At 40.4% G+C, this 23,621-nt stretch overlaps 2 protein-coding genes across 4 annotated transcripts in view; both read right to left on the bottom strand.

The window, feature by feature from the left end:
- LOC139377326 (beta-1,4-galactosyltransferase 2-like) overlaps window positions 1-9,157 on the bottom strand; it is a 131,440-nt gene extending 122,283 nt beyond the window's left edge. The window contains exon 1 of the mRNA XM_071120347.1: window positions 8,700-9,157. The gene's annotated coding sequence lies outside the window, so the exon portion shown is untranslated. The remainder of the gene's footprint in view (window positions 1-8,699) is intronic.
- A 939-nt stretch (window positions 9,158-10,096) lies between these two features.
- LOC139376079 (V-type proton ATPase 21 kDa proteolipid subunit c'') lies at window positions 10,097-18,880 on the bottom strand. Of its 3 annotated transcripts, none has more exons than XR_011627873.1 (9): window positions 18,605-18,880; window positions 17,504-17,552; window positions 17,206-17,289; window positions 15,204-15,281; window positions 13,502-13,571; window positions 13,146-13,197; window positions 12,655-12,845; window positions 11,478-12,505; window positions 10,097-11,399 (listed from the first exon to the last, which is right to left on the bottom strand). XR_011627873.1 is itself a non-coding variant. In XM_071118237.1 (8 exons), the coding sequence occupies exons 1-8, from the start codon at window positions 18,669-18,671 to the stop codon at window positions 12,479-12,481; spliced, it is 618 nt and encodes a 205-aa protein (XP_070974338.1). In that variant the 5' UTR covers window positions 18,672-18,880; the 3' UTR covers window positions 10,097-12,478. The 3 variants fall into 3 exon arrangements, 1 of the variants encoding a protein (XP_070974338.1); XR_011627874.1 differs by having other exon boundaries at window positions 12,417-12,505; XM_071118237.1 differs by having other exon boundaries at window positions 10,097-12,505.
- Between the last annotated feature and the right edge of the window lie 4,741 nt (window positions 18,881-23,621).

Below are 23,621 nucleotides of genomic sequence, written 5' to 3'. Positions count from 1 at the left end.
TACACACAATATCCCATAATGACAAAGTGAAAACATGTTTCTAGAACATTTGCACATTTATTGAAAATTAAATACAGAAATATCTAATTTACATAAGTATTCACACCCCTGAGTCAATACTTTGTAGGAGCACCTTTGGAGTTGATTGCACCAGTGGAGGCTGCTGAGGGGAGGACGGCTCATAATAATGGCTGGAACAGAGTAAATGGAATGGCATGTGGGTGATGTATTTATTTGATACAATCCACTTGTTCCGCTCCAGCCATTACCACTAGCCCATCCTCGCCAATTAAGGTGCCACCAACCTCCTGTGGATTACACATGTGGGTCTTTCTGGGTAAGTCTCTAAGAGCTTTCCACACCTGGATCTTCTTTGCGAGGCATTGGAAAACCTCCCTGGTCTTTGTGGTTGAATCTGTGTTTGAAATGCACTGCTCGACTGAGGGACCTTACAAATAATTGTATGTGCGGGGGACATAGATGAGGTAGTCACATTCAAAAATCATGTTTACTAAAAATCACTATTATTGCACATAGAGTGAGTCCATTTAACTTATTATGTGACTTGTTAAGCACATTTTTACTCCTTGCAATAAGAAATACTTATTGATTGAAGCCATTTCAGGTTTTCATTTTGCATTAATTTGTAGAAATGTTGAAAAACATAATTCCATTTTGACATTATGAGATATTGCATGTAGGGCAGTGACAAAACATATACATGTAATCCATTTGAAATTCCGGCTGTAACACAACAAAATATGGAAAAAGTCAATGGGTGTGAATACTTACTGAAGCCACTGTAAATCATTGTACACAATGCAGTGTAATTGAAAATGTGTTGGCAGGAGTCATTCCTAAACACAAGGATTGACACTGTTTTGGTAACACATCAAAACACAGGCCCTGCAGAGATCTGAGTCACTCAAAATACCATGAGTAGATTTGATCGAAATGTCCACATACTCCTGATTGCATGAGATCTCTAGATTTATAAAAAAAGATTGTTGAAAATTGATTCCACCATTATGCAGTGAGTCACCACCTGATATGGGTGTGGATAGGATAGAATAGAACAGAACAGTGTGTGTTGGTTTACAAAACGTGCAAAGTACAAAATGTAAAGGAGGAGTGGGGCATATTATTCTAAAGAATAACACGTTGCATTTGAGCTATTATTTCAGTGTAATAATGTGCTTCAATGATATGCCACCAATGTATATAAGCTCATAGACTTACATCAGCATTCTGCATTCATAGAGGCATACAAAAACAAACATTAAGTAAATCAACACCTCACAAGGCGAGACATCACGCTAAAACAACACATTTTCCAGAACATCTAATAAGACTATTGGTCCAAATTGGCATAGCTTTGTGTAAAATGTAACGTCACATTGTTGGCTCAAGGCCCATAGAGTCAGTCCTACAGGAGTCAGAGGTGTTGCTTTTCAAAAGACTAAGAGACTAAAGACTAGATAAACAAAGACAGTACGGGGTGTGAAGGGCAAACTGTGTGTCACTGCCCTCTTGCCTGGAATGACATTATGCTCATGCTAACCACTCTGAGAAAGGAACACCCCTCACCTTCTGACTGGCACACACACACAGGGGGGGGTGGGGGGGGGGGGTGGGGGGGGGGGGGGGGGGTAGACTAACAGCCCTGTACAAACAAGATATATTTAATAATATATATTTTATTTCTGGAAAGGAAAGTTGTGTGGATACTTGGGCTTGAGGTATTACTAGGAGTTTGTAAAGAAAGAGGGTTTCTTTACAAACCAAACAATAACTATCATAGCACATATTTCTTAAGTGCCATGCAGTCATGAATAGTTTGGTTTGAAAAAATTGGCCATGGTGGCCAATACCAATACACTGACTCAGAATAATAAAACCAAATCATTCTCCTTCACCAGCACCCTCATCTCAACACAGATTAACACAGAGGGGTAAAGAGAGTGATGCCATTTAAGGGGAACAACCCTTAATAATCCATGTTGTGTAACACCACATAACAGACATGTTCTCACAGCTGGAGGAGAGGATCCCAGATATCAGACTTCACACTCATGCCCGGTTACCACCAACACTGTGGAGCAGAGCACACGCACAGTTCAGTCTGCTGACCCTTGTCAGAAACACTGCGTGTTTCACATTTCAACTAATGGAAAATGGATAGACACTCTTGTCAAGGAAGATCTGTGATGCTTCTACTATCAAATCCCAATCAAATATTATTCATAGGCTACATGCCAAATATTCAAGCCAGAAATTAAATAAATATCTGAATACTAAACAAGGTTATTTATGCATCAACAAAGCTCTACCATTGTACAGTTGTGGCCAAAAGTTTTTACAATGACACAAATATTAATTTCCCACAACGTTTGCTGCTTCAGTGTCTTTAGATATTTTTGTCAGATGTTACTATGGAATACTGTAGTATAATTACAAGCATTTCATAAGTGTCAAAAGCTTTTATTGACATGGACAACATGAAGTTGATGCAAAGAGTCAATATTTGCAGTGTTGACCCTTCTTTTTCAAGACCTCTGCAATCCACCCTGGCATGCTGTCAATTAACTTCTGGTTGGTTTTTGTTTGTCCACCCGCCTCTTGAGGATTGACCACAAGTTCTCTTTGGGATTAAGGACTGGGGAGTTTCCTGGATATGGACCCAAAATATTGATGTTTTGTTCTCAGCGCCACTTAGTTATCACCTTTGCCTTATGGCAAGGTGCTCCATCATGCTGGAAAAGGCATTGTTCGTCACCAAACTGTTCCTGGATGGTAGGGAGAAGTTGCTCTCGGAGGATGTGTTGGTACCACTCTTTATTCATGGCTGTGTTCTTAGGCAAAATTGTGAGTGAGCCCACTCCCTTGGCTGAGAAGCAACCCCACACATGAATGGTCTCAGGATGCTTTACTCTTGGCATGACACAGGACTGATGGTAGTGCTCACCTTGTCTTTTCCGGACAAGCTTTTGTCCGGATGCCCCAAACAATTGGAAAGGGGATTCATCAGAGAAAATGACTTTACCCCAGTCCTCAGCAGTCCAATCCCTGTACCTTTTGCAGAATATCAGTCTGTCCCTGATGTTTTTCCTGGAGAGAAGTGGCTTCTTTGCTGCCCTTCTTGACACCAGACCATCTTCCAAAAGTCTTCGCCTCACTGTGCGTGCAGATGCACTCACATCTGCCTGCTGCCATTCCTGAGCAAGCTCTGTACTGTTGGTGCCCCGATCCCGCAGCTGAATCAACTTTAGGAGACAGTCCTGACGCTTGCTGGACTTTCTTGGTCACCATGAAGCCTTCTTCACAACAATTGAACCCCTCTCTTTGAAGTTCATGATGATCTGATAAATGGTTGATTTAAGTGCAATCTTACTGGCAGCAATATCCTTGCCTGTGAAGCCCTTTTTGCACAAAGCAATGATGACGGCACGTGTTTCCTTGCAGGTAACCATGGCTGACAGAGGAAGAACAATGATTCCAAGCACCACCCTCCTTTTGAAGCTTCCAGTCTGTTATTCGAACTCAATCAGCATGACAGAGTGATCTCCAGCCTTGTCCTTGTCAACACTCACACCTGTGTTAACAAGAGAATCACTGACATGATGTCAACTGGTCCTTTTGTGACAGGGCTGAAATGCAGTGGAAATGTTTTTGGGGGATTCAGTTAATTTGCATGGCAAAGAAGGACTTTGCAATTAATTGCAAATCATCTGATCACTCTTTATAACATTCTGGAGTGTATGCAAATTGCCATCATACAAACTGAGGCAGCAGGCTTTGTGAAAATTAATATTTGTTTAATTCTCAAAACTGTTGGCCACGACTGTCAACCACTCCTTGCTGTCCCCAGTCTACCTGGTCGTGCTGCTCCTCCAGTTTCAACTGTTCTGCCTGCGGCTATGTAACCCTGACCTGTTCACCGGACGTACTACCTGTCCCAGGCCTGCTGTTTTCAACTCTCTAGAGACAGCAGGAGCGGTAGAGATACTCTTAATTAATGATCGGCTATGAAAAGCCAACTGACATTTACTCCTGAGGTGCTGACTTGCTGCACCCTCGACAACTACTGTGATTATTATTATTTGACCATGCTGGTCATTTATGAACATTTGAACATCTTGGCCATGTTCTGTTATAATCTCCACCCGGCACTGGCCACCCCTCATAGCCTGGTTCCTCTCAGTTTCTTCCTAGGTTTTGGCCTTTCTAGGGAGTTTTTACTAGTCACCGTGCTTCTACACCTGCGTTGTTTGCTGTTTGGGGTTTTAGGCTGGGTTTCTGTACAACACTTTGAGATATCAGCTGATGTAAGAAGGGCTATATAAATACATTTGATTTGACTGTACTAGAACATTCCCATGATGTTCTCCCACCAAGGTTCTTATGATAGTACAGTACTATACAGTTCTGCTGGCTTTGACTCAAGGGACAACATTACATTCATCTACAATGACAGTAGGATGCACCAGATCTCTGCTCTGTGCAAGGGGGTATCACATCACCCCTGTGCTTCCTTTCATGTGCTACACATTACTGATTATGACATGTTGATTATACATTACATGAGATTGTAAGCATTTCTACCATATTTCTATTGAGATTGCTATCTTCACAGTGTGTAGCTAGCCTATTTCAATACATAGCCTACACAGAAGGCCTCTGTGGCCATGCTCCAGAGTTGCTAAGCTCTAAAGTCTCTCCACCATCAAATATAGGTTTGCCTTGCCTTGCCTTGCCTCTCTCTCTGCTTCCTCAGATCGAGCTGCTCATTTGGCCTCAGAGCCAAAAAATAAATGAAGTGCTTGGGTGGAGGGAAGGTTTTATTGGGACAGCCTGGGATTCAGGGTAGGTTTTGGGCAGTTTTCAATTCTCTGTTACACACTACAGCAACAAACTAAAATCTACTACAACACCGATAGGGGACATTATGGGCTGTATGTCTATAATGAGCTAAAAAGTGTTTCTTTACAAACCAAACAATAACTACAATAGCACATATTTTTTAAGTGCCATGCCGTCATTTATAATTTGGTTTGAAAAAATTGGGCTTTGCAATACAATGCAATTAATGATTACTCCTATCTGTATTGATCCACACTATCCTTATTTTAAAGTGAACCTCTCGCTCTCAGACTGTAGTTTAATCAATGTATGCAAGGACACATCCTTTGAGATTTTGAATGAAACACAATTTACAGCTCTGAATAGGCTGGGTTTTAGACAAAACACCATGTCAATTTATAGAGCAAAGCAGTCCTCTCCAACTGCCACCTTTGTTGCTCAGGTCTGGCTGTTCCCATGACAACAAAACTCAACATTGAATTAACCTGAAAGAATAGAACACTCCTTCGCAAACAAATTGCCAGGAACAATCAACATTTCAATTGTAGGCATCCTAGGAACAAAGCACTGGCTTATTCTTTACACGGAAGTCAAATGTAATTCATTTAAACTTTAAACGTGCACGGTCATTAGTTCAAGTATGCTAAGGGTCTATCAAACACATATCCAAATTCTTACACAACTGGATATTTGGCTATCCAGTTGTGTAAGAAACAAGTAGCATTAAGTGAATGGCAGTCCTAAGGAAGTAGTCACTTCCTTAACCTGCTTTCACAGACTGGTCACATAAACTAGACGTAACATAGTACACGAAAATACAGGACCCTCAAATTAGTATGACATCTTACGTTTGTTATGGTTCCATAAGATAGAAAGTTACTTATTAAGACAAAAAAAAAAAAAAGGAGGGTGGTTGGTTGGGGTGGATGGGTGGTCATATAATCCAGATGTCTAGCAACCCAAAGGTTGTGCGTTCGAATCTCATCACAGACCACTTTAGCTAATTAGCAACTACAACCTACTTTTTTAGCTACTTTGGAACTACTTGTATGTTAGCTAAGCCTAACCCTTTAGCTAACCCTTCCCCTAACCTTAACCCTTAAACCTAACCCCTAGAGGTAACTATAGGTTAGGACATCTACTTTGTGCATGACACAAGTAATTTTTCCAACAATTGTTTACAGACAGATTATTTCACTTATAATTCACTATATCACAATTCCAGTGGGCCAGAAGTTTACATACACTAAGTTGACTGTGCCTTTTTAACAGCTTGGAAAATTCCAGAAAATTATGTCATCGCTTTAGAAGCTTCTGATAGGCTAATTGACATCATTTGAGTCAATTGGAGGTGTACCTGTGTATTTATTTCAAGGCCTACCTTCAAACTCAGTGCCTCTGCTTGACATCATGGGAAACTCAAAAGAAATCAGGCAAGACCTCAGAAAACAAATTGTAGACCTCCACAAGTCTGGTTCATCCTTGGGAGAAATTTCCAAATGCCTGAAGGTACCACGTTCATCTGTACAAACAACAGTACGCAAGTATAAACACCATGAGACCATGCAGCCGTCATACCGCTCAGGAAGGAGACGCGTTCTATCTCCTAGAGATGAGCGTACTTTGGTGCGAAAAGTGCAAACCAGTCCCAGAACAACAGCAAAGGACCTTGTGAAGATGCTGGAGGAAACAGGTACAAATGTATCTATATCCACAGTAAAACGAGTCCTATATCGACAAACCTGAAAGGCCACTCAGCAAGGAAGAAGCCACTGCTCCAAAACCACCATAAAAAAGCCAGACTACGATTTGCAAATGCACATGGGGATAAAGATCGTACTTTTTGAAGAAATGTCCTCTGATCTGATGAAACAAAAATAGAACTGTTTGGCTATAATGACCATCGTTGTGTTTGGAGGGAAAAGGGGGATGCTTGCAAGCCGAAGAACACCATCCCAACTGTGAAGCTCGGAGGTGGCAGCATCATGTTGTGGGGGTGCTTTGCTGCAGGAGGGACTGGTGCACTTCACAAAAAAGATGGCATCATGAGGGATGGAACATTATGTGGATATATTGATGCAACATCTCAAGACATCGGTTAAGTTAAAGTGTGGCCGCAAATGGGTCTTCCAAATGAACAATGACTCCAAGCATACTTCCAAAATTGTGGCAAGATGGTTTAAGGACAACAAAGTCAAGGTATTGGAGTGGCCATCACAAAGCCCTGACCTCAATCATATAGAAAATGTGTGGGCAGAACTGAAAAGGTGTGTGCGAACAAGGAGGCCTTACAAACCTGACTCGGTTACAACAGCTCTGTCAGGAGGAATGGGCCAAAATTCACCCAACTTATTGTGGGAAGCTTGTTGAAGGCTACCCGAAATGTTTGACCCAAGTTAAACAATTTAAAGACAATGCTACCAAATACTAAATGAGTGAATGTAAACTTCTGACCCACTGGGAATGTGATGAAAGAAATAAAAGCTGAAATAAATCCTTCTCTCTGCTATTATTCTGACATTTAACATTCTTAAAATAAGGGGTTGATCCTAACTGACCTAAGATAGGGAATTTGTACTAGGATTAAATGTCAGGAATTGTGGAAAACGGAGTTTAAATGTATTTTGTTAAGGTGTATGTAAACTTCCGACTTCAGCTGTATCATACGTTTTGCAATTTAGTAGCATATTGTACAAATTGTAATTTGTTACATACCATACGAAACGTAACTTATCATACCAAATGGGGATTCTCAGATTTACGTACAGAATAATACAAATCGCTCTGTGGCTTTGGCCACCCTGGAGGGTGGGCTCTCAAGCTATGGACCACATTCATTGCTATACACAAAGGCCACTGCAACAGGGTGCACAAACCAAAATCAGATAGTGCTCAACATATTATTCCTGATTATTTTGTGATTTGTTTATGATCATCAGGAGGGATATAATTGGAGCAAAGTAGCCCAACTGTGCAAAACACATTTCCACCACTGTTATTGTGGGTTCCATTCATTTATCCTGAGCCCGGAAAAGTTCATCATGACCCTGTCATTGACTGACTGAAGTGAGGTCAGTGAAACCACTTGTACAAAATAAGAGTTCAGCGAAGTGAATGCATCCATGATCAGTTTTGCCCTACAAACACTATCGCATCAATGCACATAATGATAACACAGAAGCATTTCCAAATGGGTACATTTTACATGGAAAACTAAGCTGAGGATACATAGCATTGATGTGAAAACCAGTTTCTGATCAAGATATAGCGATCTCTACTTACACTATGTAGGCTATATAGCTTGTAGCCTAAAACTTCAGCAAACAATGTAGGCTGCATCTTGATCTCACTTGAGTTTAACTGTTGCCTATAGAGCTAGATGAAAACAGCCGTATAGAAATAGCTCTGTATTTCGTGAGTTATTATGTAGATAGTAAATAATAATTTGAGCAACTTGTCAACATCTTATAACTAACTAGATAACAGTTGGCAGAATGAGAGCTTCACTGCATGCTGCCCGGGTGGATCGTTCCATCGCTGATCAAAGGACCTTTCAGCTTGTTGAAATAATGTCGAACGTTTGGATCACTTGAAAAAAGGGATGTTGCAAATGCATGTAGAATGGCGGGTCTAGCAGCAGCATGCTTCAGCAAAATGTGCATGACAACAAAGCAAATTGTACAATAAAACATCAATAACCACCAGTAAACATATACATGTTGATAAATGCAGATGTATAGGATAATAAAGAATAATCCAAATGGCAGGCTAAATGTAAAAATGCAAGAAAAACTAAAGAACGAAATGTGATGAACAAATGAAATATAATTTATTCTTACCTTAAGGTAGCAAGCAATCCTCCTCTCCTATGAATGCATGGTCTTTGTTGTTGCAGCAACCTTTTTACATGAAATCTGTAAATGTCATTTAAAAAAATGAAATAACAAAAAGTCCTCACGAAAACCTGCTCTCTTTCGTTAAAAGGCACGTAATATCCACTTAATAAAGCCTGGAGTGCGTTTCATTTATTTCTGATTATATAAATCGGTCATTTCATTTTTCGTGCAGACACATTGATCAAAACGTTTTGCCATTTAACAGACATGGGAGATCTGAATGCCTCATTGTTTGATTATTTACGGAGGGCAAATATAGGGTAGTAAATCTTCTACCTTCCTAATTCCGACAGTCCGTTACGTTTTAATGTGGCTATGAAGACAAAAAAGGAGTCTATAGCAGTTTTCTCTCGCCGAAGATTATCATTATATTGACAAGATGGTCGACTGGCCGCTCTAACAATGGAAATATATGTCCACAAAGGCGAAAGGCAGGCGGGAGGAGGCGAGATCAGATGGGAACATTCTAGCCAATGAGAGGGCAGATACGCGTGTGAACAAGTCACAACTCCGATATGAAAAAATGTTTTATCCAAATGTCACGCGCATTACACTTTAATCGGTACACTTGTAACAACCTAAGCATGATCAAATTTCAATTCAATCAAATAAGCCTGACCTATCAAAATATCAATTCACTTTTATTTTCAACAAATTCGACACTCATTGCCCCCATACAAAAACTCCCCAAATTGGTCTGCTTAACTCTCATTTTCGCGCGGACAGATTTTGGGCGCAGTCGAGCCTCTCTTTTTCCGTCTTCCTCTCTGGTCTCGCGCTCTTCAGTACGGGATCTCTGAGTCTAAACACCCGTGTATTCTGCCACTAGAGGGAGCTTTAACTAAGTCCTATTATTGGACTACACATCTCTAGTAGTCTGCAGTTAAAAGCTAGGACTACAGTAAATATAAATAATTACCTCACTTGTGAGGTACAACTTGATATTTCTAAAGTCAAGAAAAGTAATTGAATTAATATGCCAAATGTAGCATCCCCCACTTTTTCAAATGTTGTAAATGAGCATTAAGGGAGAGGCATACGCTGTGATAGGTCCCCGGTAAATATAAAAAATACTTATCTAGCGCCATCTAGTGGGTAACAAATATTTACAAAGAGTGGGACAGGGACATAAATAATATAACAGAACCACACACAAAAAAATAAACTACTCACTGTACAGCCAGAAATGGACTGGTCACCCCCCGGCCCTCCCCAAGGCTGGTCCCACTCTAGGTGTCTTCCCTTTGGGAGTTTTTCCCTGGCCACTAGGCCCCATATCTGTAAAGCTATTTGTGACAACAGTTGAGGTAGAAAGGGCTTTATAAAATACATTTGATTAATTTGATTGAACGACCAGGTTGGAATATTTTATTCTTTCAAGGACAATTATGAAGTAAAGAGGACCCACTTTTACATGTCAAAACAATGGATTTACCACATCAACATATTAAACACTCACTGAAGTATGATCTAGAAATCTTCCTTTACATTAGGAATGACACCACTACAATAGGCAGCCAACCAAGGACCTAGAGGGCCTCAATGTAAGCCATCTCTCAATGTAAGCCATTGGCCATCTTTCAAGCAGCATACTTTTAAACCAGCATACTTTTAAACCAACAAGTTGGACTTTCAATCCAAATGTTATCCATTCAAGTTAAACCCTTCAGCACTGAGGCTCTTCCAAGACCAGGATGGCCAACCCAGTATTACACCAAAGGTCCATTTAGAAATGCTAAAAAGTAATGAACAAAGCTGAATCAATGTATGACACCCATGCCAAATACTATTTCAAATTATCTTTTTGGGCCTTTTGCCATAGGGATCAGCCAAACGATCTTTCATCGCCATGGATAAATACCATTAACTTTTACATACATTTTTTAAAATAATAATACTATACATGTACGGTTGGTGAGGACAGGATGGAACACTCAGTTGGAGACCCCCATAAGTATACAGTCAAATGCATCACAAAATGAACCCGATTTCTTATAATGCACTACTTTTGATCAGGGCCCAAAGGGCTCAGGTCAAATGCAGTACACTACGCAAGAAATAGGATGCCATTTGGGACAAACACATGGTCACAGCAAGTTGGATGTTATGAACATTAAAATGGAAGTCAGACTCTAGGGTTAATTTTAATTTAAGGGCTCAAGCTAATTGTAATTCATTAGATAAAATAAAAAAAAAACTAAAGACAAACAAAATCACAACTAAGTAAAAGGCCAACTGGTCTGAGAAAGTTCTTATCGATGTTCTGTTCGAGTACCATCTCTCCAAAAGAGTATGCATATCAGCCCATTCACAGCAGTGGAAAGACAAGGAGCTCAGATCATTTAAACTCAAAATTACAACAACAAAAAAAACTGGAAGAAAAGAAGAAAATGTACATGCAGCGTTTCCCCTAAGATTTTTCAGCAGTGGTGGCAGAAGTAATGGGTTGGGGTCTTCAGCAGCGGTGGCAGAGGTAGTGGGAGCAGGGTGTCGTCTTGGGGTATATATATGTACATTATAAAATCTCTACGGTGCGCCGCTGCTAAACGGATAAAGGGGGAAACAGTGACGCGGATAACTGGTCTTGAGGAAAACATCTACATTCACTCTCCACAGATGGATAGTTTACAGGGGATTACAGACCTGAGAAGGAGAAAACAGACATTATCTATGGTCACTTGAAATCAGATAATGCTTATATTCATCAGCAACAGTTCTCACCGTGGATAAAGACCACTTGCATCAGAATGGTAAACACCTTCATGCTTCACAAAGAAACAGACATGTGCCCTTTATATATATACTGTACACACACAACAATTTACAATTCAAATGTTTAACCAATCAGGACTGAAGAGTGCCTACCAAAATGTTATGCATACATCAAAACAAGAGTGAATAATGACAGCTGACCAACTACAATTACAGTGTAATATCTCCCTAGAGCCCCCTTGTACCTACACATATTGATTCATTCTGTGTTACTGCAGAAAAAGGTTACTTACACCAGTCATGGAAAAATATACCGTAACTGAAACTAGTGGAAAAAACACAGATTACATCAGTCATAAATATAATCATTTGCTTTGTTATACATTACGACTTTTGCATACAAACAGTTCAAATACTTCAAACACATTTTTACAGGCATTCAATACAAATTACAACATTGTTGAAATGTTTCACTTCCATGTAATGAACAGAACAGCAAGCATGTCCACCACCAGAGAAACCATATGCGTGTCAAACCAAACTTGGGAACCTTAGATGTTAAATAGTGGCATTCCATGATTGATCACGGGTAACAAATCCTATACAGATGTAAATGAAATCAAATATATTTTGAAAGAATGTCCCTACTACGAAATACATTCCCTAAATGTCTAGTGGCCCTTTCAATTGTGATAGATTGATACAACAGTAAACGTACATGGGGAAAGCCATGAGGTTTTCTAGAGATTAATTATATGTACCACTATACCATGAAGACCAATCGTATTCAAAGAGGACAGGATTTTGTCTTAAACACCTGCAGTTTAATCTAACCATTTGGCTGCATTCCTTTAAGACAAAATGGTGCAAATATGTCACTCTTCAGCAAATTATGGTTCAAAACAATCAGACAAAAAAATACATTTAAATAATTTACTATGTATTTACACAATCCATCTGCTTGTCCAGCTTTGTCTTCCATCGATCTTGTCATATTGAAGATGAATCTTCTAGTCACCCATTTTTACTTTCGACGTCTACAAGAAAAGACATTTGATCAAGTATGTAATAATAAAACAAAAAAGGCAAACATATACTTGGTTGAGGCAATCAGATACGGAATATGATGCTATTCAACCAATCAGGGGGGGGGGGAAGAAAACCATGTCAAAAGAATGTCAGTTACCTGCAAGATGGCCACAATCACTCCAAATAGCCCAATTGCACTGCCGAAGATTTCCACAATAAGGATTTTAACAAAGAGGCTGCCATTCTGAGCATCTGCCAGGGCGGCCCCACTACCAACGATGCCAACACAGATGCCACAGAAGAGGTTGGAGAATCCCACAGTAAGGCCAGCGCCAAACATGGAGTAGCCTGTTAGGAGAGAACGCAGTCACAAGAGCACAGCATTTCCTTCAGCTGTATTTTATCATTGCATTGTTTAACTAAGCCAATGGCAAGACGTGCCTACTTTACTTGTGCCTGCCTTTATCCTATTGGACTTTAAGGACTGGTGCCAATCAAAACCTCACCGGGGCACCAGTGTGTTTGTGCCATCATGCTAACTCGTCATGCCAAACAATGCTGTGGTTTTCAATCTTAACAATGGAGTTGGCAAGAGGAGACAGATCTGGGACAAGGCTAAGCAACACCCACCAACCATTCATTCCTTACCTGCTTGGTAGTTCCTTGCCCCAATGGTCTCTGGTGTTGTGCCACTAAAACTCTATAAAAAGAGATGTAAAGAAATAATTACATTTGTGCTGTCTACTACATTATCACACACCAGGGAGATTCAGAGCTCTACTCCAAGATGTCCTATGTAAACGGCTACAATTAGGAGCCACAAGTTCAGTCCCAAATAGCACCTTATTCGATATATACAGTCGTGCACTGTCTGACCAGGCTCTCGTCAAAAGTACTACACTCGGGAATAGGGTGCCATTTGGAATACAATCACCATAATCACTAGTGAAAATGTAAAAAGGGCACAAATGATGATCAAAGTATGCCATCCCGCTCTTGCTTACCTCAGCCATGTTACTTATAACGATCGCCATGATGATCCCATAGATGGCTACAGCCTCACAGAAGATAATGCTTTGGATGGGAGGAGACAACCACAGCATAATTACATTTGTAGTATATTGATCGGAAAGATGCAAACGTAATACAGTACGCACATACAGATATACAAGTTTTATGCCTACACAGAAAGCACACAAGGCCTGTTTCTTAGATCCAGACATGGACTAAAAAGCATTTTCCATTGACTGTGCTTTTTAGTCCAGGACTAGGTTTAATCTGGGTCTGTGAAACCGGTCCACAACACAGATTCTACATTTTAGTCATTCAGCAGGCGCTCTTATCCAGAGCAACTTACAGTTAATGCATTCATCTTAAAAGCCACATGGAGCTGTTTTTATCCCAATATCAAATCATTTCTGGGTAACAATTAAGTACCTTATTGTGTAGGCTTGAGTGGTAGACCATATAGCAGGGTATTTGGAAATAGTCCCAGTATTGTTTTTCTATACCTTCAAACCTATTTATTTGAAGTCTTAATACACATGAATATTTGTAGCTACTTTAAGTAAATACCTGCAGTCAACTTGTTCAATACGTTAGGAGACATAGAAGATTGTGTTCTTCATTTCAACTGTGACATAATTTTTCATTATGAAGTTTACCAGTAGTCCTCAGTCTTGTGGTGTTTGTTTACAAGCACACAATGTCAAGAGACCCTTGTGAGTCACTCACTGTTGTGCAGCACATGCCAGGTGATCTAGTTACAGTATAGAAATCACAACTAAATGTTTACCAGCTAGATATCTTAAAATTATCAAGTTAACTGTCTAAAATGTGTTAAATGCTCTGCAGTTGTGCATTTGGTTTGCTATTTAAGCACTTAGCTACATGGCCATCTTCTTCCAAAACCAAGTGTCACTTGGTAAAAGCAGAGAATCCTGGATCAGGAGCCTCACGGCCTTATATTTGTTTTGTGCATGCAGCAAGCTGAGTAGCATTTTTTAGTTACTTGTTTAACTTTATGGGCTGTGATGTCTGTCCTGCAAATACTTAGGTCAGAAACTATACGTTTGCACAATGTGTTCATAAGCATTCTCTATGGGATTTTACTTGTAAGCATTGCTAACCTTCTCATTTCAAAAGCTCTGTAGGGTTTAAAAATGGCACCTCTGTGTTCAGTGCCAGTACTACCGAATATATCTTCAAGATGCACTATGCACACATCTCTCTGCCATTTCCCGGTTGCCTAAATTCAAATAGTTCACGTAATTTCAGTTTGTGACAAAACAAGCAGTCATTGTTGTAGAGAATCATTGTACCATCTAAACCACTGAAATATATTTTCCAGAACCAAAAGTGTATATTCAGCTGTTTAAAGCTGGTGTACAAAACCAAAATAGATGCAAAAACACAACTTCAGAACGGGAAGCACAGAAATAGCACATATAGAACAGGTCTCCCTTCTTAGACTTGCTTAAAAAAATATAACTCACATTTCAATCTGAATTTGGTTAGGTCACCCAAAAAGATACATATTGTAGCTTTAAAATGGTCAAAAAGAAAGAAAAAAATGCTTCTTAGCAATGGCTAAGAAGAATTTTGATAGGACTGTTTTTAAGTGGTCTGAGTGGGGAGAGGGAAATAGAAAATTGGCTGTTATTGGGGGAAGGGGGGACTGGTTCCATTCCCTTCTTAATATCTTACCTGACCAGATTCTTTGTTTTAATCCGTGGTGCTTTTACACCACCTCCTATGATGCTGGAACCTGTGATGTAAATGCCCCTGGAAAACAAGGACACAATTCAGTATACAGTGGGGCAATAAAGTATTTAGTCAGCCACCAATTGTGCAAGTTCTCCCACTTAAAAAGATGAGAGGCCTGTAATTTTCATCATAGGTACACTTCAACTATGACAGACAAAATGAGAAGGAAAACAAAAATCCAGAAAATCACATTGTAGGATTTTTTGGGAATTTATTTGCAAATTATGGTGGAAAATAAGTATTTGGTCAATAACAAAAGTTTCTCAATACTTTGTTATATACCCTTTGTTGGCAATGACAGAGGTCAAACGTTTTCTGTAAGTCTTCACAAGGTTTTCACACTGCTGCTGGTATTTTGGCCCATTCCTCCATGCAGATCTCCTCTAGAGCAGTGATGTTTTGGGGCTGTTGCAGGGCAACACGGACTTTCAACTCCCTCCAAAGATTTTCTATGGGGTTGAGATCTGGAGACTGGCTAGGCCACTCCATGACCTTGAAATGCTTCTTACGAAGCCACTCCTTCGTTGCCCGGGCGATGTGTTTGGGATCATTGTCATGCTGAAAGACCCAGCCACGTTTCATATTCAATGCCCTTGCTGATGGAAGGAGGTTTTCACTCAAAATCTCACGATACATGGCCCCATTCATTCTTTCCTTTACACGGATCAGTCATCCTGGTCCCTTTGCAGAAAAACAGCCCCAAAGCATGATGTTTCCACCCCCGTGCTTCACAGTAGGTATGGTGTTCTTTGGATGCAACTCAGCATTCTTTGTCCTCCAAACACAACGAGTTGAGTTTTTACCAAAAAGTTACCGTGTGGTTCTGGGATTTTTGCTCACCATTCTTGTGATCTTGCATGGAGCCCCAGATCGAGGGAGATTATCAGTGGTCTTGTATGTCTTCCATTTCCTAATAATTGCTCCCACAGTTGATTTCTTCAAACCAAGCTGCTTACCTATTGCAGATTCAGTCTTCCCAGCCTGGTGCAGGTCTACAATTTTGTTTCTGGTGTCCTTTGACAGCTCTTTGGTCTTGGCCATAGTGGAGCTTGGAGTGTGACTGTTTGAGGTTGTGGACAGGTGTCTTTTATACTGATAACAAGTTCAAACAGGTGCCATTAATACAGGTAACGAGTGGAGGACAGAGGAGCCTCTTAAAGAAGAAGTTACAGGTCTGTGAGAGCCAGAAATCTTGCATTTTTGTAGGTGACCAAATGCAAATTATGGTGGAAAATAAGTAAGTAAATTGATAAAAAATCCTACAATGTGATTTTCTGGATTTGTTATCTCATTTTGTCTGTCATAGTTGAAGTGTACCTATGATGAAAATTACAGGCCTCATCTTTTTAAGTGGGAGAACTTGCACAATTGGTGGCTGACTAAATACTTTTGTGCCCCAATGTACATGTTTCCAAGAAAATAAACATCAAGGAATAAACCAAAAGCAACCTACTCCACCCAACAACGTTGAATGTTGAAAAACATTTATAATAAAATGACTTGACTGGACTCTCTGTTCTCTCCCCTGGCAGAATCACAGGTGGAAACATCATGGGGAAAGCACCAGATATCAAAGATGACTGCCTGGCTCTAGCCTAGCAGATAGATTACCCAGGTGCAATGTGGAGGGAGGGCGGTGGGATGGAACGCCACTGTCAATGTCAGACCCAACTCTATCTCACCAGGCCTCTCATCTTTTTAAGTGGGAGAACTTGCACAATTGGTGGCTAACTAAATACTTTTTTGCCCCACTGTAAACATTACCAGAACATGCCATACAAGAGGAGAAATATAGCCTACATGGAATGGGGAATAGGATGGGGACAAGACACGAGTTGCTATTTCAATTTTCAAGTCTAATTTAACAACTTCTCTATTCCAAATTCAAAACGGGACTAATCTTTTCGGAAGAAACACTCAGGGGGAATTAAAGAGTACTCACCAAGCAGCTCCAACAACAGAGAGCGAGATGGCCAAACCAATTCCAAGGTTCGCCCACATGAAGGGCGAGGTTTCTGTCAAAAACCTGTGGGAGAGAGAGCACAATTTCACCATGAAAATCAAATGTTCCATGATCTAGCCTAGGCTAAGATTTCTGGGTGGGGGAAAAAAAAAACACCCAACTGTTTTCTGAAATGTTACCACCAGTAATCAGCACCAGGCTCAGAATATAAAACAGATTTCTATTCGTACGTCTATAATATGATGTTCTAAGACAAGGGATTGTGTGTCATACTAACCATGCCACATCAAAGCGGAATCCAAGGTCGAAGATTGTGTAACAAATACCTGAAAAAAGCACCAATCCAGGTTATGCATTGCAAAGTATGCAAACATTTTCATTGGTTTATGCATTTGTGTGTGTTGCAGTACAGTTCAGTAACAGTACACGCAAAGCCACAGAGCTGCAGAACAAAAATGTGTCAGAAATGATTAAGTGTCAGAAGATAAGTGTGATAGCTCACCCCCACATGACAAGTGTTTCAGTTCCCATTTTCCTTACTCTAGCAGCCAAGCAAGTGAGCTAGATAACTATGGCAACTATAAATTATGTAACTAACAGAATGTTCTATACTTAACAGTATGCTTTAAAAAAGTTTTAGTGCAGGGTAGCCTTATGCAGTCGAACATTAGCTAACTATCTGGCTCTCTAGTTTGATTAATCATGCTGTACTACACAATTAATTGTGTGCATATGGCCTGAGGTTAATGCCTACCAAATCGTGTAAATGCTTACAAGGCAGAATGTCGAATAAAATGACTGTACATTTAAAAAAAACTTACTCTACCGGTTACGTTCATGTGGCTATAGGACACCCGGTAGAGTAAGTTTAAATGTAATTGTATTAAACGTTCTTGCCTGTAACGAACATTAACCCGACTTCGCATGCATTAGCGTCAGGCTGTCTATACACCGATGAATTGTGTATAACAGTCTGATTAATCAGACTACTGACTCTGCAGTGATATGCTAGCTAACGTTACTTCCCATACACGTTTAGTCGAATTCTTACATACGAATAGCTAGATAATCTACCTTTTGGACGACAGTGCCAAAGGTGCACGACATATAATTCAAGGAAGTTAGTTAGCTCTATTTGTCAGACAGGCTAGCTATTACCAAGCTAGCACATCACTGCAGACCCAGATGAGTTTACGCCGTTGCCGCTAGCTATCGCAACAGGCTTACGTTAGCTGGCAATCAGAACGGCCTGTGAAGCACGACACAAACATATACAATCAAATGAATGAAAGGAATATATTTACAAAATGCATTATATATTTACCATCATCATTAACCCCATTACCCTAGCTAGCAAATGTAGCTAAAACGTTCTTACCGACGATGAGAATGGTACTCCAGAAGGCCAAAGTGACCCCGGTGTAGAGAATGGCGTGTCCGTTCATGATCACCCAAACCGCGATATTTTCCGGACTATCGCACTATGCTACCTTCAGTTTTGTCTTTACAATTGACGTCGAACGGTCTGAATAACCCCAAAATCTTTCAACTGAGGAAGGGAAATCTATCCATCAAAAGGGAAGGGATACAGTCAGCTGATCGAGCTTGACTTGAGCATGTGACCGTGACAACAAACGTAATTCCACTTCCTTCTTCTTCTTCTTCGTGCCAGTTTCCGCGGGAGCTCACAGGCACAGACGTAGGATCAGTTGTACATCGAAACTTTGTATTACTTTTTCATTCACAGGTCATAACGCAAAACGGACCTTAGACCAGCACTTGGGCAATCTACACACTGTAGGCTACGGTTATTTATTTAAATTTTATTTTAGGCTACGGTTATTCTCTTGTATTTTATTGTTGCGATTTTTGTTGCTTCTAAGAAAATGTAGTTCCGCAAGTAGAATAAACTGTACAGAGGCATTATAGAAACATAAAATAGCATGTTGATCTCATGATGTAAACTAAATTCCAAAATACAAACTTGAGTTCCTGGTTTGTCTTTCAACTTTCACAAATATAGAATTATATCCAGCAAAGATGTTGGTATATACTATGGCTTCACCTCTTTCTCTCTGTTTCCAGTTAGCAAAGACGGTATAGAAGTAGTAAGGTGCAAATTACAGGTGTTTGTAATTCAGCTCCTTGCAGTGTTAAACCATGACCACATGATGGCGCTACATCACTGGTTAAATGTGCACATGACTGGTGACAAGAACCCAAAATTAAACGTTTTGTTCAGAAATTAAGAAGCCGAAAAAAAGTGACGCATTATTATCTGCACATTTCAAGTTCAGTCTGGAATCAGGAATATTTGCTATTTGAGCGATGGACCTACTATGTAGGCCTACGTAAAAAATAAAAATAAATATTCTTATCTTTCAATATCATATTTTAGTCATTTAGCAGACACTCCTATCCAGAGCGACTTACAGTAGTGAGCTCATACATTTTCATAATGGTCCCCCATGGGAATCTAACCTACCTAACCTACAACTTGGTGTTGCAAGCACCATGCTCTACCAGCTGAGCCACATGAAGCTCACTGCGCGAGACAGATGTACAGGGACTGTCACTCCCAGAAAAACAAAAGTCAGACAAAGAAAGGGTAGTGTAGACCTACTTTAAAAACTTTGTTATCCATCCACAAACACATTCATATTCCTTTAAATCTGAAGAAAAATTGTTTTTATGAATAAAGTGCCAATTTAAAGAATTCAGGGGAAATCAAGGCCCTTACAAGGTGCAAATTAAGGTGCAACTGTTTCCTGGTGACTACTAACTAGTCTTGATCAGAGCCCTATCTTGGTGTAGTGCCCTATATGGAATAGGGTTCCATTTGGAACGTACACAGTATCTTCATCTACTGATCCGACAACTTGCACAGTACAGTGCAGGCAGACTGATAAATCACTATATAGCCCAAACCAACAGACCCCTCTGACGTCAAAACTAACGACCGGTATCCCTTCTTTCTTTTCTTTCCAAAACACTTGACCATGCTGTCTCTGACCAACTCTCGTCATCTCTCTCAGAATTATCTTCTTGGCCCTAACCAAGGCGGCTCACTCAACTGAGACCGCTCTCCTCTGTGACACAGAGGCTCTCCGCTCTGCCAAAGCTGCAGTGGAGATTTTAGCATGTAAATCTTTGTGGGGCAAAAAAAAAGTAAGGTAAGATGCACATGCCAGCAAAGCCACTACACAACACAATACAACACTAAATACAGTCATTGGGCCTTCATAAAGCTGTCCCAACAGCAGTCCTAACATCTTACCACTGCTACACCTGGCTATCAGCAGAGCCTTGTCTGGCACCGAAACAGTTAATTCAGCCTCATTTACTGCCTTAAAAAAAACATAGCTTATATGGCTGACTTTTAAACAAATGTTGTTTCTAATGACAATTGAGATGTACAAACTATGGCATAAGGGGACGTCAAGAGGCAATCCGTAATTTAAATTAAAACATTAATGAGCGAGCTAGGGCGGATGTAGTCAATATAACTATTTGTTTAGTGCTTTTGAAATGTACAGTGACAAAATTCAGAACATGGGCCGTTCTTACAGTGTTCTCCCTGTACACAAAGTCAGAACCGTAGGATAAATAAAGGGGGCATATAAGCAGCCAATGAAAGCTCTTACAATATTTGATTATTACATTTCTCTAAAACAGGTTATAGACTACATGTGCACCACCAAGTCAGAACAGTAGGTGAAATTAAGAGGGGTAAATAGACCAAATTATTAGGGTGAGCACATGGGCTACTAACATCTTACTTCACAACATACACTTAGTATTACTTTCTTAGCTACAATATACATATCTCCCTGGCATATTACATCATTTATGCAGCAGCATACAATACATTTTTGGATTCACCTTGTTGTGATGTGCTCACTTGAACAGGAAGGTGGCGCGGCGGTCCTTCATGGGCAAATTTAGCCATCAAAGTCTGTTATTCTCTGGATTTATGGTGCTTTCAAAACAAGTGGGAACTCGATAAAAAACAAGGTTGAATCAGGATGACGTCTTGATCTTCAGGTCATAGCTCTAGAAAGAGGCCAGATGAACAACTCTGAGTTGGATGACCGTTCAAAATGTATTTTCATTGTTGTCTTGAACTCACTGAAGTCAAGGTTTCGCAGTTCCAAGTTAACAATTGTTTTGAGCGCGGCACAAATCATGCTTCATTGACAGCATAGCCAATGTTGAATGTTTATAATTTTAAACTTGGAAAAGAGCCCCTTAATCCCAGATTTGGGACAACACAGCCACCCCACTGAATAGCAGGCTCGTGATTGCTTTGCAATGCTTGTAGTTAGCCAATTTGACGGATTCCTTCAAAACCACTCATTGTTGAATTTGCGATTTCCAACTTGTTGTGTAATGTTTATGTCCAATGGCCAATGAGCACCGATACGTTTTATCTATAATTTCTCTTCATTATTTCTCTTCATACGACAAGGATTAAAAATGATTTGCCAGTAGATTGTCGACTTGATTCATGATGATGACTGCTAGCTAAGATTCTGCAAGTATGATGTTGACATCAATCCAATCAAAGCTACTGTACATACAGTATAACGTGATTTGACATCATTTTATCTGTGGCCAATAACCTTGAGCCATCTTGGATGGGCACTTCTAATGTAACTATATGGCAGCACCCATGGGGCTAGAATTTCTTAACGTAGTGTCCCCATGAGTGACAGAACACTGACCCAATCACGGCGCAATGCTCTATATTTTCTGCTGGCTTGCGCCACCACCACAGAAAGCACTGAGCTAGGCTGGAACACCTGTATTTTGGAGCTGCCTTAATCAAGAAAACATCAAATAAACCATGTTTGTATGCGGCTTTATTAACTCAATGATATATAGATTTTTTTACATTGTTCGCAAACTGATATGTGACACGTATTAATGCCAAAATAACATGCAAAACAGGCAAGCCCCCCAAAAATGTATATTATATATATATTATATATTTTTTATTTATTTTCTGCTAAGAATGTGGGGCTCAAAACAGGTGGGGCTCTACCCCACCTGCCCTGAATGACGGGTCGCCACTGCAAAGCTGACTCTCCTCTGTTCTCATCCTCCTAGATCTATCTGCTGCCTTTGACACCGTGAACCATCAGATCCTCCTCTCATCTCTGGTTCTAAACACTCCTGGATTGCATCCTACCTGGCAGGTCGCTCCTACCAGGTGGCTTGGAGAGAATCTGTGTCTGTACTACGTGCTCTCACTACTGGCGTCCGCCAGGGCTCTTTTCTAGACCCTCTCCTCTTCTCTTTACACCAAGTCACTTGGCTCCATCATATGCTCACATGGTCTCTTCTGTCATTACTATGCGGATGACATTGAACTACTCTTCTCCTTCTGCCCTTCTGACACCCAGGTGGCGACACGCATCTCTGCGTGCCTGGCAGACATCAGCTTGGATGTCAGCCCACCACCTCAAGCTCAACTTCAACAAAATAGAGCTGCTCTTCCTCCCAGGAAAGGCCTGCCAGCTGCAAGTCCTCTGCATCATGGTTGACAACTCCATGGTGTCCTCCTCCCAGGGTGCAAAGAACCTTAGTGTGACCCTGGACAACACCCTGTCATTCTCTGCAAAGCAGTGACTCGCTTCTGCAGGTTCATGCCTGACAAAATCCGTAGAGTACGACCTTTCCAAACACAGGAAGAGGCGCAGGTCCTAATCCAGGCACTTATCATCACCCGTCTAGGCTATTGCAACTCTTTGTTGGCTGGGCTCCCCGCTTCTGCCATCAAACCCCTACAATTTACCAAGAATGCTGGTGTTCAACCTTCCTAACTTCTCCCAAGTCACCACCTACTCCGCACACTCCACTGGCTTCCAGTCGAAGCTTGCATCATCTTCAAGACCCTGGTAATTGTGTAACCATGTGAAATGGCTAGCTAGTTAGTGTTTCCACAGATTTTGTGGAGCGATAGGTACTAATGCTTCGAGGGTGACTGTTGTCAATGTGTGCAAAGGGTCCCTGGTTCAAGCCCAGGTTGGGGCGAGGAGAATGACGGAAGCAATACTGTTAAACTTATTTATTTTGGGGGCGTAGATTAGCATTAATATTGCAGATAGATTGTGGCATCATTTCCAATCCCCCATATATATATTTGTGTAAACATACAGTGCCTTTGGAAAATATTCAGACCCTTGACCTTTTCCACATTTTGTTAGGTTACAGGCTTTTTCTAAAATGTATTAAATTGCTTTTGTTCCTCATCAATCTACACACAATACCCCATAATGACGAAGCAAAAACAGTTGTTTGATAATTTATTAAATATAAAAACCATAAATGTTAGATTTACATAACTTTACTTAGTACTTTGTTGAAGCACCTTTGGCAATGATTACATCCCA

The sequence above is a fragment of the Oncorhynchus clarkii genome, chromosome 20, assembly GCF_045791955.1.
Source record: "Oncorhynchus clarkii lewisi isolate Uvic-CL-2024 chromosome 20, UVic_Ocla_1.0, whole genome shotgun sequence".
NCBI classification, from domain to species: domain Eukaryota; kingdom Metazoa; phylum Chordata; class Actinopteri; order Salmoniformes; family Salmonidae; genus Oncorhynchus; species Oncorhynchus clarkii.
This window is presented reverse-complemented; position numbering and strand designations above follow the sequence as displayed.

Coding starts and splice junctions, on each gene's coding strand:
- LOC139376079 (XM_071118237.1), bottom strand. CDS start 18,671: ATGAACGGACACGCCATTCTCTACACCGGGGTCACTTTGGCCTTCTGG. Junction 15,282..17,205: donor TCTGTTGTTGGAGCTGCTTG/GTGAGTACTCTT, acceptor CTTGTTTTCCAG/GGGCATTTACATCACAGGTT. Junction 12,846..13,145: donor GGCAAGGAACTACCAAGCAG/GTAAGGAATGAA, acceptor CTCTCCTAACAG/GCTACTCCATGTTTGGCGCT.